The sequence below is a fragment of the Papilio xuthus genome, unplaced genomic scaffold (assembly GCF_000836235.2).
Source record: "Papilio xuthus unplaced genomic scaffold, Pxut_1.1 DF824992.1, whole genome shotgun sequence".
NCBI lineage: Eukaryota > Metazoa > Arthropoda > Insecta > Lepidoptera > Papilionidae > Papilio > Papilio xuthus.
The window spans coordinates 4,585,223-4,601,072 of NW_013533657.1; the positions used below are offsets into that span (position 1 = coordinate 4,585,223).

General features: G+C 33.8%; 1 protein-coding gene across 6 annotated transcripts in view; it reads right to left on the bottom strand.

Annotated features, from left to right (window-relative positions):
* Positions 1 to 15,850, bottom strand: part of Pde11 (Phosphodiesterase 11) — a 139,927-nt gene that overhangs the window by 65,708 nt on the left and 58,369 nt on the right. Inside the window, exon 2 of one of the 6 annotated variants that reach the window (XM_013324473.1) lies at positions 7,399 to 7,742. The exons of the other annotated variants lie outside the window; for them this stretch is intronic. Within the exon in view, the coding sequence (XP_013179927.1) occupies positions 7,399 to 7,534 (136 nt within the window). The 5' untranslated portion in view covers positions 7,535 to 7,742. The remainder of the gene's footprint in view (positions 1 to 7,398; positions 7,743 to 15,850) is intronic. 6 annotated transcript variants of the gene reach the window in all.

The following is a 15,850-nucleotide window of genomic DNA, read 5'->3' on the forward strand; positions in this document are numbered from 1 at the left end:
ACAAGAGAATACACATATAATATCATTTGGTAGATAAAATTACATCGAACTTACGCCCATAATTTTGTGGTGGTTGGTGGTGGTCACAACCATGGTTGTCAAATTACATTCGTTGACAAGCATTGCGTTTGGCATTGTTTTTACTACTAGCCCATCCCTAGAAGCCCTGGCGACGCCCTTGTCTATCATTATTAGATATCAAAAGGTAACGTTACTACGAGACAAAACTTCAAAGCTTCTCATTATAAATTAGAAAGTAAGACGAGACATTTCGAGTACATCTCAGTTAGCAATTAAAATCCTCAGGGGGGTTATTAAAAAGTTTAATTTCAAAAGTAAAACAGATTATACCGCATCTGAATATACGAAGTAACACCGAGGCGACCGCTTTCGGTGACATGAGATATAATTAAGTCAACTGCATTACACGAAATGCCTGCTTACATTGATATTTATGGACAAACTACGTAAATTTATGTGTTTAATCTCGGACTAATTGTGTGTTTCATTGTAATACTGCACTACTGCATGTGCCTAAACTAGAACAAAAAATCTAAAAGTTTAAAATAGCCCTTTAAAGTACTATGAAGAGATTTTTAAAATGTAATATTGAGATCCATTGACTCAATATGGAGACAATGTTTCATCAAATTAAACATCCTTAAACCTTATTCGTCTTCTTCCAGTCATTTGTTTCTTAATATTATATTATTTTTAAAACCATAGTTCGCAATTATTTAATATTTTTCATAACTTTTGGTCCGTACTTCATTTAAGAATATTTAAAATAATCCCAACTTCACATTCTAAATTAATAAACCTGTAAACTTGTTAATTCTAAGTTCAAATGGAACAGTAGCGGTGGCGCTCTCATTTGAACTTTTCCCAATTTGGTATTTAAAATCGAGAACAATTCAAATCCTGCATTAGCACAGAGTTTTAGGAAGTAGAGGGTTTCAAATATTCACTTTTACGATACTTTTAAATATTAAAATATCACGTTATTGTTTCATTTTATTATTTGCCTTACATATTAATGAAAGTAGTTATGTAGAGAAGTAGGAAAAGTACACAAGGAAACAACTTTTTTAAACTACATTCTCTTTTTTTAAATACAATAAAAGCAATTTTTAATTGTTACATACAATAATTGTATTGTACACTTATTATTATTTAGTTTTAAACTTAAATTATACATACTACATTTTTTCATTTCCTTTACTCTATCTATTTTATACAAGAATTAATTTTTTTTTCATTACTTTTTATTTTTTAAATTATCTATCCAAACATGAATTTTAATCTATTTTATTTACTGTATATATTGACGCGAATGTCCATAATATTCACAACCATTCACCAAAGCACGATTTTATTTCAAAAATATGTTGCTGTAGTTAGACTCTAAGTGTTGTAGGAGAGTCACCATTATAGAGATTGTACACGACAAAACAATAAAGTTTTATTTAAGAAACAAAAGTTAATACAATTAAAAATAAATTTAACAATTGACTTTCATAAAATATCGGAGACGGTCAGGGCAGTCGGGCAAATCAAAGGTGATGTTAGTCGAGTGCACCGCAAATTGTAATTAATGAACGTTTGGGAGGTTGAGGCGTGACCGCGCCGACCTATTGCAAGGATTTACTTTCACTTTGTAATCGTGCGGAGGCGAGGTAACTACAAAGCGCTTATCATTAATACGTAATAGAAATGGCCATTTGAATCGATAATGTGGCATAACCTTTATTCTAATAATTTTAATTCACACGTAACCATTTAAAATATTTTATACGTATTAGAGACGGTTAATTTATTGAATCAGTTGTATATAATTTATCTTCTATCTATGTATATAAAAATTAATTGCTGTTCGTAATTCTCGCTAAAACTCAAGAACAACTGAACGAATTTATCTTATCTTGGTCTTGAAATATTCGTAGAGGTCTAGGGAAAGTTTAAAAGGTGAGAAAAATTCGAATAATTGCCGGAACTAATTATGTTTTTTTTAATTACGCGCGAACAAAGTCGCGAGCGACAGCTGGTATTTTATATATTTGCAAATATTAATATTATAAATGCGAAAGTTTAGATGGATGGATGGATGTAGGTATCTCCGTAACGGCTGTACGGATTTCGATGAATTCGGCACATATGTAGAGCATAGTCTGGAAGAACACATAGGCTTTAGTACGTTTTTTTAATTCCGCGAGGACGGATTCGCGGGAGACAGCTAGTATGTCATAAATACAAAAAAAAACTACGAATTTATGTAATGACCATATCTTTGTACTTATATACAAATGTACCTATATAATTTAAACGCAAACTATATTTTCCATTAAATATGTATATTGTTACAAGGCCACTTTTTGTTATAAAATTAATATGCAACTTTTATGATAACTAGTAACCTGTTTACATTTTTTTGTGCTGCGAATTTTATTTAGTATTCATTATTTATTAAATTAATAATTGGTGTTTTTATTATGATCTTTGATTAACTAATTAGGTTTTTTTTCAAAGCCGTAGTAATAAATAAATAAAACGAAAAAAAAATGATTCAGGTTTACTACCAATGTTTTGTTATTCATAAGTCTTTTTAAACTATGTTAGTATGTTGGCGCATTATTTTAACGGTCGAGAGCAGAAGTAAAAATGACAACAGAAGAAGTTACCAATTATTTGATTATCAAATTCAGTAATCTTTTGTAAAGGCTTTGATAAACGTCATAAAAAAGAAATACTGCTAATGTTTGCATCAATAAAACGTTGAAAATTCATCATCATCATCAGCTCACCATACGTCCCCACCGAGGGGCTCGGAGCCTACCCTAAGTTAAGGGCGATTAGGCCATAGTCAAGTCAACGTTGAAAATTAGCAACGTTCAATATTAAAATAGTTACAATAGCGGTCGCACAATTCGCGTAAAATTTCCTCATAGAACTGTAGTAATGTGTAATTTCGATTTCACCCAAAAAAAACCTCTTAAGCTTATATTTAAGAGCTTCTTAAGCAGATCCTTCCGCAGATGTTGCAATATGCAATAAGTCCCTTGAGGCGACAAGGTAACGCAATCTGTGGCGACAGCGGTGAATATTAAGCACCTTTTATGTATTCATCCGGGAAAAGTCGTGGCCCACTCGACAGTACACGTTTATGTATCAAAGGATAATTCGGTACTGATTTTAAAATCAGTTCGTAATAAGACAGCGGGTTTTTGCATAACTTTTTTCAAAGAGAATGGAATAACTATGTCTTTTAGCAGTTGTATCTCACAGTAAATAATAGAATCTCTTTTGGTTCAGATAGTAAATTGCACATTTTTTTAATATCTTTGAATCTTAAACGCACGTAAAATGCTGGTATAGATATTGGTTAATATTCCAACTATTTGCAGCAATATTTACAGTGTGCTAATTTTGACACAATATTCCAGCGCATTACAGGAACAATAGGAATCAAAAATAAGAAGAACGAAAGTATATTAAAACCGGTTGGTTAAAAGGTTAATTAAGTACTTACACCAGTAAAAGGGAAACTTGCTTTTTTAATACAAGTAAGTATATAAATGAAACAGATTTTTTTTTATTATAAAAATATTAATAAAACCTTACAAAGTTGCATAAGAAACAAACGTTGAAAGCTTTCCTTGACTTATTAATTAGCTTATCGCGTTTAAACAATGTAGATAGAACCATTACCTTTGTGTACAATATAATAGTAATTCGTAACAAAAAAACTAAACACAAAGGTGTTAGGTTAATAGGCCAGACGACAAAAGAGAATAATATTCAAACAACTGCGTAGAACAGTTACTATAATTTATCATAGCATGTGATTACAAAAGAGCCTATTCGAACTAAAATATTATTAGTTGAATCGCGAGTAATCATGATGTCATCACCTATACTTACAGTTCTGGTAATGTAAGAAGCAAATGTAATTGTATAAACAAAAAAAACCTAATCGTGACGTTTTGTTTTAAATAATTCACGTATCAAGTACATACATGTGAAATATTCATTCAAAATTGTCGTGAGCCAAGTAAATGTTTACTTAACTATGACCATCGAATTAGTTACATTCAAAGCTTGAACAGTTCAAGTATAAACATAAACTAATAAGAGGCAAAATAGTTGCGTAGTCGAAGATTGAAGACGGCCCTTGGCGCCAGAGATAATAAATTTTGCAAGTCGGAGCATTAAAATGTCGTTAGAAGAGTACACCGTTATCGACAGGGCCCTACACCTAGCCAGACTTGAGGGCCGCCGGTCGACGTGCCGAGTGCGGTTAATGTAACGTAATGAACCGTCAACTTAGAGGATGGACGTCGCCGTCATTGCCGAAGCGCAACAAGTGAGTTCACTCAACACGTCGCTGGACTTATTGACTCGACTATGTGCAAAAAATGCCTAATGTTTCTAACTTTATAAAGATGTTTTTATGTTTTGTTAAAGTTAAAAATTTAAATAATAGTTAAATAAATAAGTCGATAAGTCGAATTTAAATGAATTAACATTTAGAGATATCAAATCTCGTTTTTACAATACCTTGCCATGAAAAAATAAAACACGTCGTTAATTTTTTTAATTTTATTTTTAGTTTTATGTATTGTTCAAACCAAAATTTTGCATATTTTACTCATGTAAGATAAATATTTTACACATTAATACTCAGAGAATCAAATGTTAGGCAATTAAATTAAAAATTACAAAACACAATTTTATGACTATTTATCTCATTTAATTATTGTTTAATATAATGTTCTTGATGAATTTTTAGTAATTGAATTTTATAAATTTATTTAAATTAATTTTATAAATTATTTTAAATTGTATTTTATAATTTTTATAAAATCAATTATTCAAAGAATAAGATTAATCAAAGATTAATTAAAATTTGTGACGGCCTGAACCTCTCTGGTCTTGAGCAAGACAACGAAATAAAACCTTACAAGTCCAACAACATGAATAAGAAAGGCATGACTGTCGGGGACAAGATACAAGCTCGAGTATCTTTTTTTATTAGCTTCATTCCCTGCTTCCGATAAAGGTGACGTGTTAAGCGATAGGTCTGACAACTGGTTTGTTGACAAGGTAAAAACCGGCTGACGTTCTTGAAATCTCTCCTTGGTGGGGCGACCCATAACAAATGATGTCATTGTCAATAGAATTAACAAAGACAATGGCCAATGTTCGCCATGTACGCGGCATATGTAAGTGCCCCTTGCAGTCTTTAACTGAATACATTGCGATCATCCTTATAAGATACTCATATTAAATGACTTTGGAATATAACGACATAGAATAATAATTGTTGAAAAGCCTTTACTTTATTCCGTTCAATACCTCTATAGTACTATCCCACCTGGCCGAAATAAAGGATGTAACAAAAATCAGAGCTCAGTCGAAATTGAAATTGATTTGGTCACGCAATAAGTAAATTATCTTAATTTATTTACTTCCGCGAATGAAGAGGACAGTCACTCGACACGTGCCCACTACACAACAAGATGTAACCAATTGACGATCTCAACCACTCCGAAGTACTTTAATCAAATTGTATTCACATAATATCTAGACAAAGACCATCATTACAGATCGTCTAGACCAATAAGATTGGTAACATCTAAAGAAAGGCGATATTTGAAAACATAATCGGGTTATAGGCGTGAGTACTTGTGTATAGGACATCAAAATTACCGTGTGCAAGATATTTTCTTGTAGTAACGATTAATGACCGATTCCCTGCAAATCACGGTCGGTCGCCGATTGCAGACGCGACTAATCTAGAGGGAGATCGCTCGATCAGTCGGCACGTCGCGGAATGCCGCCGCAAGGTCGGGTTCGTTCATCGGCCGAAGATCATCCGAGATACATCCAACCAACATCCAACATATATACTTAACAACTAGCTAACTAAACCACCCAACTGTAGATCCATAGTATGGACATTTTATTAGAATTAGTGTAGGCAAAATCTTTTCACATAGTTTAGAACTTTAAGACTATATAACGACAGTCAATGGTAGCCTTACTATAGTCAAAACTTTCTATAAGGTTAGTCTAGTAAGTTTTGAAAATACGTAGCCAGTGATGTTTTGGCTGCATTTCAGTGACCGTTCGTTGAGACGCACGGCCCAACTCCTCCCACGCCAAACTAGTGATTCGAACAAAGCATGTGAATTATTATTTTGCCATGTCTCGTAAATCTTCAGAAGTATTAAAATCTCTCTCAATGAGATTAACAATCTGCATTGCAGAATGTTTGGGAATAAACTTTATTGTTTTGTTTTAAAACTACATTTATCGTGTTCCAATGATTAACAAAAAAAATATAATGTTAATAACGTTAGTTTTATTTCTTGCCAATAAAATAAAAATTAGATGTAAAACAATTTTATTTATCGCAAAAAAGTTTTTCCATCAGTCAACGTCCACGTTTTGTGTGTTTTGTTAAATGATGAAACGGAAAATTCCAGCGCTGACAGACATTTTTCTAACAGAGAAACGAAGGTCGCCGGCTCTGAACCATATCTATCTATAAATTAATAAAATTGGAGTGTCTGTATGAAGTATCTGACAGAAATCATATTTCGCGAATAATATTTGCGTTGATCATCACGGAAAAAAAATATTCCTTCGTTTTCATGCGCTGACAAAGTCATAGTATAATAAAATTGGAGTTTGGTTGTCGTACATATGGTGTATTTGCGTTATTGATAACGAAATACCGATTTCCAAAATTCCGTCTATATGTCCGTCTGATTGTCCGCAAGGTCGCATTTTCGTGCAATCTCTGGATTAACCGGGCAGATTTTGACGGGAAAGATTTTTTCTATGCTTACGAAGTCGCAGGCGACCACTAGTTAAGTTATAAGTTGTGTATTATTTGGAACTTATTTCAACTAAGCATAAACTACTAAAGTGGTTTTTAACTAAGTATAAAATAGATACAGTATAAATATATTTGAGGCAAAATGTGGTAACTTTACATAAAAACTTTACGTGTTTAAGACCAAGATTATTTTTTTATAATGTTCAACAATTTAAAAAATTAAATGATTCTAATAATTCAAGATAAATTACATTTTAAGCATAACTTTTAAGTGTCATATTCTCGCAATATCTATGCCAAAAACATGAACACTTCATAACGATCTCCTGTCGACAGCCTAAAAGCAACGTCCTTGAGAGATTTCAAGTTTTTCACTCTACCCCTCACCGGTCGTGCAGGTAAACTGTTTCACTGAATTATCATTAAAATCGTTTTTGTTGTCAATTCGTACGAAATTGATTGAAACGACACAATGAGGAAGGAATTGTATTCACAAAAAGACTAAACGCGAAAAAAATAAAAAGTAATAAAATAAAAAAAAAACAGAAATACTATACCAAAACATTTTCTAACGAGTGGGCAATTCATCAAGTACTTCCACGGCGTGTGTGGAGGTGGCTTTTTCTTCTTACAGCTCCTATGCGAGTGGAGATGATGGCACCTCTCAGGGGCCTTGCCGTGCTTGGTGAACATTCCGAGTACGCCCCGATACTTCCATAGAATGTCACATCACTGAACCACTGAATGGCAACTACACACTGGCGCACTGCGCGGCGCGGCGATAATCTCACTGCCAACGACTCACTATCACCGATCACCGAGTAACCACTAAACCGACATCATCCGTAGCCATCGGATTCCCAGCCAAAGATTACACGGGCGTGGCCCCGCACAAACGTAACTGCAAAGAAAAGAAAACAAAAAAAAAATGTAGTCTAACCTGACCCGAAAACAAATAACAAAAAAAAACGCGCAAAACAACTAAAGTAGAACGCAGGGATATTGAATAGTTCCTATTGAGCTTGAAGATTTTGCATCCGGTATCTTTCTCAACTTGAGACCGGAACATTTTTTGCAGAGTTCCGTTATAATATGAAAGTGGGAGTCTGTGTCAATGTGTCATAGTGCGCACAATCAGTTTTGATACTAACATTTATATCGATTAGTAGATCATGCTTACATTTGTATGTAACATACCACAGCAATGATCAAACACTAGCAAAAATCGACAGTTCGTCGAAATGAACTCAAGGATATCTACATAACCGGATCGGCTTTGATAAAATTTGTTAATCTTTATTTCTCGCGCTCCATTAACGTAGTATAAGCTAGATTTAAATGCATTTACATACATAAGTATGTATTTGAAAGGGTAAACCAGATTAGAAATGATTTTTTGAAGTGTTAATTACTAAGTATCTTACTCAAATATTTATACATGTGAATTTATTTGTGTTATGAAATCATTCACAATAATGCTCGGATATAATCCAACACTATGTTAATCTAGCTTTAGTAATCATAAATAGAAATCTTGTGATTCAAGAACAATTCCATTTAACATACTACATATTGTGATGTTGATTAAGCCAAATTACATGAATATTAGAATTCTTAAAAAAAAATGATTTACGTCATTCTATCGTTACAATTTTTTATAACCAATCCATTCACTTGTATATTAGGCGTGACTATTATAAAACTTAGATAAACAATCTAAGTTTAAATAACCATTTTAACAGAAGTTTTTTTCAAATGCATATTGCAAAAAACTCCACAATAATATTACAAACTAGTTACAACACTAACAACGCTGTTTTTATTATGCTATCCAAATAACTTTATCATCATCATCATCAACCTGCCCTTATCCCTATCGAGGGTCGGCACAGTATGTACTACTCCTCCATACATCTCTATCAGCCGTCATATCCGAGTCTACCCCCTTCTTACGCATATCCTCTTTCACACAGTCATTCCATACTTTTTTTGGTCTTCCCCTACCCTTGTAGCCATCCACATTCAATCTCATTACTTTTTTGCTTATATCATCATCATCCCTCCTCATAACATGTCCAAACCACGCTTATCTTTTACTCCTCAATTTCTCGATCACTGGCGCTACTTTCAAACTTCCTCTAATATACACATTTTTAACTTTATCCTTCCTTGTCACACCGCACATCCATCTTAGCATAATTTGATAATAACATATCCAAATAACTTTAACCTACCAAAAATCACTAGAAACTATACAAAATATTATTTCCGTAAATATATTTTGACCAACACTTTAAAAGTATTACTTAGTTTAATGTCTTCGTGTATTTTCTTATTTTTTTTCCTAATTGTAATTGTATTTCATAATATCACGCTTAGTATTTCATGATTTGTACACACTGTCATTTTGTTCATGGCTAGTGCACTCCTAGGCCCCGAGATACAGGCCCAGCCTATTTCGGGGTCTGCAAGATACTTCAGTGTGTATTATTTTAATGTATTATGTTTTATTTTAATGTGAAATAAATAAAAAAAACGTAACAAATTTACTGACCTTAACTATTATTTTTGATTTGACAGCTATAAAGTCACACTATGGCGTTTGTTTATGCACATTCACATTTGAAAGCAATGTACCTTGAGGTAATATGGAAGCATCGTACGCCGTCTTGTTAGTATGCGGTCACAGACCGGCTGCCGGAAGGTCAAGGCGAACAAAGAAATCACGAAACATGTATGGCTTCTTGTTGAATATTCAAGATAAACATCAAGAGTTACTCTTTCAATCTTCCGCTACTTTAATGGAAGTAAATTTAATAAAAAGAAACAACATCAGTTGCGTACACTCAAATGGATTGAAATGAGAAAATAATGCGTCTCTTGAAATTGAAACAATAAAGTAGTGTTCATTGCTTTTAAGAGTTCAACGGCCAAATGACTTTAATTTACGACTATTTTATATTACTGTTCTGTTCGCCCTAGGGGGACATATCGACCAAATTAGTGACATACTTAAGGAGGGGAAAACAGTGCGTCGTAAACGCTGTGTATTTATGTAGACTATATACATTTCACATATCTTAGTAATCATTGTAATATTAAAAATTCGAAAGTTTGGATTGTTGAATGGATGGGTGTTTGTTTGAAGGTCTCAGGAAGGGTTGAACGGATTTTGATGAAATTTGACACACATGTAGAACATAGTCTGGAAGAACACATAGGCTACTAATTAAGTTTTTTTTTAAATTTTCAAGCGGACGTAGTCGCGGGCAGAAACTAGTATCACATACAAGTGAAATAAAGTATATTATTTTATCCGTAGTTCAAGGTAAATATGATGCGGCGTAGTAGGCCTTAAATATGGGAGATTATAATATAAAATAAAATAAACACTATAGTAGTCGCTATTTTAGGTATATACGAGAGGTTTTAATACATCAGAAACCATTACAACATTATCATCACACAAAAGAAGCAGCGAATGAACATCAATCATCCGGTTTTCCTTAATATCCAAGTAGATTTTGAATCTCATAGCGGCGCCTTTGTTGTAGTTGCTATATTCTTGAATACGACATTGTACAATACGCCTAGTGCGCCAGTATATTAAAAACTTTTTGTTTAAAAAAACATTTATGCAAAAGTCGTGTTGCAGCCACGTATGAAATGTGATTAGCCGTTTTGTAATATGGATGTTTTATCAATTGAACTGCAACGCGGTGACAGTTACATAGGACAGAGCCTTGTACGGTCGAGCACCGAGATGACTCACTACAGTCGACCCTTAGGCGTCGCCGACCTAAGAAAACAAACCGGATCAGCTTTATTAATTGCAGGAACATCTTTTTTGTTCCTACATACTTGTTCCATTCCACTTTGAATTGCTAAACTCCGGTTCAAGATTTCCTTATGTTTAATAGAAAAAAACATATCCGAGTTTATATTAGAATTTGTATGTTTCACTTTGTGAATAGGCCTTGATACCTGCAAGCATTTTTAATTAAAAAATTAACATTTTACAATTAAAGAACAACATAGTAAATCCAATGTAAGTATTATGTGAATTAAATATCATTTAATTTGTAAATGTTAATATACAAAAATAGTAAAGTAATAAATGTTAGAACTTGGCACGGTCGGTGAAACTATTCTTTCATTTCTTCTTATTTGATTCCTTAACGTTCTTAGTTACTCAATTGTATCGATAAAACTGACGGAAAAACTTTTCCTTAACAAAGAATTCTGTCTGGAGAAAGAACAGCTGTTGCGGCTGATATTCGACCTCATCGCCAGAGTGAAACTGACTCGGACAGGAGCTTGAAGAGAGGGGGGAATGTTCATTCATCTACGGGATGACGTCACGCACGAGGTCATGCCCTCCGGGGTAAAGTCGGGAAAGCAAAACCACAAAAACTCTAGTAACTACTAAACAGCTAAAGTTTCTTCCCATACGTAATTTCTTTACTTCACAACAAGCTAGGATGGTCGTTAACCTTTAATTTTGTTTCAAAGAATACTTTATACACGCAGTTGAGAATTTCTTATACCGTTCGTACGCAATAAAGCCTGCGGTGGACTTTTATTACGTTAATGCATTTATAATGTTCTTTAAATGCATCTGTTCATCGTCTACTAAAACGCGTAGCTTTAATACATGGAGATAATAGCAGAAAAAGTTGTAATGTCTTACAATTTTTATTCACATTAGGGTTTTCAAATATAGGATGACTTGAAACTTTTTGTATCCAAAACCTAACAGTCGTCTGGCTTGATTTGATACATTTGTGCAGTATTAAACTTCTTATTTTATAATCTATCTTAAAGATAGATAAATAAGTTTTTCGCAGATATATAAAAACCTCATAATTAAACTACACGGGTAATTCTCACAAATATAGACCGAAGAGGCCTTTGAACAAGTCTAATATCCCCTATATTATGCATCTAAAACATTACGTTGCTATTAAACTTATGAGTAAACAAATAGTATGGAACATTTTAGCAACTGTTGATTGTTATCGATGACACCTAACAAAACTGTTGAAAAGATTACTATAAGTAACAAAATAAAAGATGCGCAATTTAACTACAGGTATCGTTGATGTAGCATACGTTTTCATTCGACGGGTTTATACGGCAATAAATTGATGTGATAGTGTTTGTAACATAATGTTTTAGTGAGGGCGTATCGATTGAATTAATGAGATGTGGGCGCACGTGTGGTCCGTTCGAGTTGTGTACACGCCTCGAAACGGTCGGGTTATCGTTTAAAGAACGTTTTATAGCTACTTTACGATGGTAGAACAATAGCTATGCGATCGTTTGCGAGTCTGATTTTTGGTATGATAGATCGTACGGATGAAAATTGCAAGACAATACGAACATTTTTTACACGCAATGATGTAATAAAATGCCGCCGGTAGAAACATATCGTCCCATCACTAACCGCGGCTTGAACGTTGGGTTTTTCCCTGACAAAGTGCTGATAGTATCGTCCTTCCTGAGCCCCTGGGGGATTTAATGCCGCAGGTAAATGGAGCTGTCGAGGGAGAAAAGCCCCATATTGACGGGACACTTCTAATAGATTTTTCGTATTCAAAGAAATCCTTTCTAAATTGTCTAGTACTAGGCTCGTGTCACTCTCGTGAGAGCGGACATTTTATTTTTAAACACTTTATAATATGAATATAGCCTATGTTACTCAGCCTATGATAGAATCATAAGTTTTTGAGTTTATTCCTTACACAAAGCTAAATCTTTCCACTTTAAAATGATAATCATATCTCAGATTAGGTAAATGAAAGCGCTTGTCGGCATACATTCAGTGTACAATTATCAATCGAACTAATAACTTTTATGAAATCTTTAACGTATCACAAAGTACCCACAAAGTTCCATAGTGTTATCACCGCTTATTAAACGTGCGTGTCAGATAACTGTGATAAGGGCCGCGCTGTAGATTTCCCTAACAAACATAATGAATGGAAGATATTTCAAAACGTAGTTTGCTGTCATAACAATATAATATATGGAGATGTAATGTTTGCAATATTGACGTAAACGTTCATGACTTTGTTTTTATATAGAGTTAAAAACAAGCTTATAGTTTCTACGACTAGCTGTCGCCCACAAATCCGATTTACTTCTTCTTTTTTTATTTTTTTAGGACAAGGAGACAAACGAGCAACATATCGCCTAAAATTATTTGATTCAACGCCCATGGACATCCGCAACGCCAGAGGAACCGCAGATGCGTTGCCGGCCTTTAAGGAAGGTGTACGCTCTTTTCTTGAAGGCCCCTAAGTCGTAACTGTTTGATTTTGATTACTTTACAGTACATCTCAATCTATAAGCTTTAATATTGGCTTCCAATGTCTCGAAGGATTTAAATGAGAAATAGGAATATCGTTCAACGTTATCGTATCAAGAAATAAACATTTCATCCACATATATGAATACAAAACAACGGAAACAATAAATCCAATGTGTGCAAATAAAAAAGGAACGAAGTGAAATACTGAAACGGTTAGTATTCAAACACGTCATTGCTAAAGTGCGATAACAAAATGATTAGGTAGGTATACGATGACGGAGGAGGCTTGCCGCGATAACACGAGGTCAAACATCCAATAAAACAATATCAACGCATTGTAACGCTACTGTACAAATCATTTGCCTACTGTTGCCTTCAATTACATGAAAGAAATCCTCAAATACAATATATATTTTAATACGAGCAAAGACAAGCAACAATATCAGGGCCGGTTCGAGCGGTGCAATACCACGACCACAACAGAAGACAGGCGTGATGTAGAAACAATTTCGCGTTTCGTCTGATGAGTGTGCTTGAAAATGCTCAATTTTAGTCCTCTTTTCCTTCCCACCTTTCTCTTATAAGGATATGATGAGAAAAGGAAGTGGAGCAGGGGCACTTGCTTTTATTTAATGACTAGCTTTTGGCCGCGATTCCGTCCACGCGAAATTAAAAAAGACTTAATAAGTAGCTAAATAAGTAGTAGAGTTATGTAAAATTTGATTAAGATCAGTGATACCGTTACGGAGATATCTGCAAGCATCCATCCATTCATCCATCCACCTAAACTTTCGCATTTATAATTTTAGCATGATTGAATTGTTACGTTGTAATGTACAAAAGAATATTAAAAGAAAACCTTGAAAACAATTCCACGGCTGTACTTATAATTCGTAGCTGAAAAGTTTAAAGGTAACATAGTCAGGTCTCGCGTAGCAATAATTACTATTCCGGACAAATCGTCTTCGAGTGCAGACGAGGTTGTTCACCTAAAGGAATTAATGGCGTGTCTCACTAATGCTTTTGTTGTGTTTAATCATTGAATTTTCGCAAGACACGTAAATAACGTTAAAAATAGTGTAATTTTTATAGACCCATAAAAATGTAATTGCAAAAATTTTACCCTGGCTTTTTAGTATGTTATTTTTTGTCATATTCTAGTTAATCTATGTTAACCACGAGACTGCTTGAAGTGACATTTAAAGCACGTGCTTAAAGTGTCTGTGTGTGTGTGATAATTGCGCGTGTAGTAGTAATTGCGTATCTGAGGAGCCAGCGAGAGGGCGAGAGGGCGGGAGGGCGGAGAGGGCGTGCCGGCGCACGCGAACTGATAATAATTATTAGTCTGAGGCAATTAAGAGGCGCCAGATATACGCCATGGATGAGATAGCGGTAGAGTTAGGAAGAAATAGAGGCCAGCCGACAACACGACATGTCTATGTCTAATAATGTTGTAATGTTTGTCCTGAATAAAGTTGAAATCGTAGTAGGTTTAAAAAAAAATCATTGACTAACAAAAAGTTCTTTATCACTTAACATTCTAGACTATATTTTCCGAGCGAATTTGGTGCGAATAAGAAAGTTACGTCAAAATGTTATAATAATAAAAATATTTTTTTCTCTTACGTTTATTCAAATGGTAATACTATTTAGAATGCTAGGTTTTTAGCAATATGCTAAATTGTGGCTTACAAAAAAAACAAACAAGAAACAGTTTTTTACGGCCATCGCAACTGTAGCACATCTGGGTGCGACTTGCAAAATAATACGGATGAAATATCACACCAATTAGTATGCTGACCATAGATTTATAGAAGGGAACGATTACTGTGTTATTTAGTCACTAGCTTTAGATCAGTCTTTCCCAAAGTGGGCGATAACGCCCCCTTGTGGGCGCTGTAGGTCTCAAGTTGCGGGTTATTGTAAACGTTTCATTTAGAATTCTGCGTTAATATACATATAAGAATAACAATAATTATTTAATTTAATTTGAAGTTATAGTGGTTTTTAAATATGTGAAAATATGAGGGCGTTAAAAAAATATTTATTCTTAAAGTGGGCAGTAGACACAACAAGTTTGGGAACCACTGGTTTAGATCGAGACTCCGTCCGCGCGGAATTAAAAAAAACTTAGTAAGATATAACGTTCTGATAATATTTGCTATGGTGTAGACATTATTGAATCAAAAAATAATTTACTTGAATGTGAAGAATATTTTAGCGAAACCTAAAATTATGACTGATAATACTGGATTCGCTTAACACAAAGAAACAAAAAAATACTGGCAATCTATAAATTAATTTTGATTTGATATTTGCTTATAAATTTTTAATCTAAAAACTAGATTTTCCTAGTAGAATGAATGTATCTTACAACTAGAGTTTCAAGAGTTGGCAAACAATATTATTGTAGTGGAAAATTTACTACATTTCCATTGTTAACTACACGAGTTCGCGTGACTTAAATTACTGCGTAAATTCATATTAACAATCTGTAGGCATATCATATCATACGTATTTCCGCGTCGTTAGACAAAATGTATCTCGACATCGCGAACTTGCCCGTTGATGTGTGAAAGTTTTCCGATAAATAAACACTGATTGGATATCAAGACATTATTGTGAATGTTAATTAGAGATATTGGTTTGTTAGATAACATAGGACTATAAACTAATTAAGTTATGTAGTCAACTTT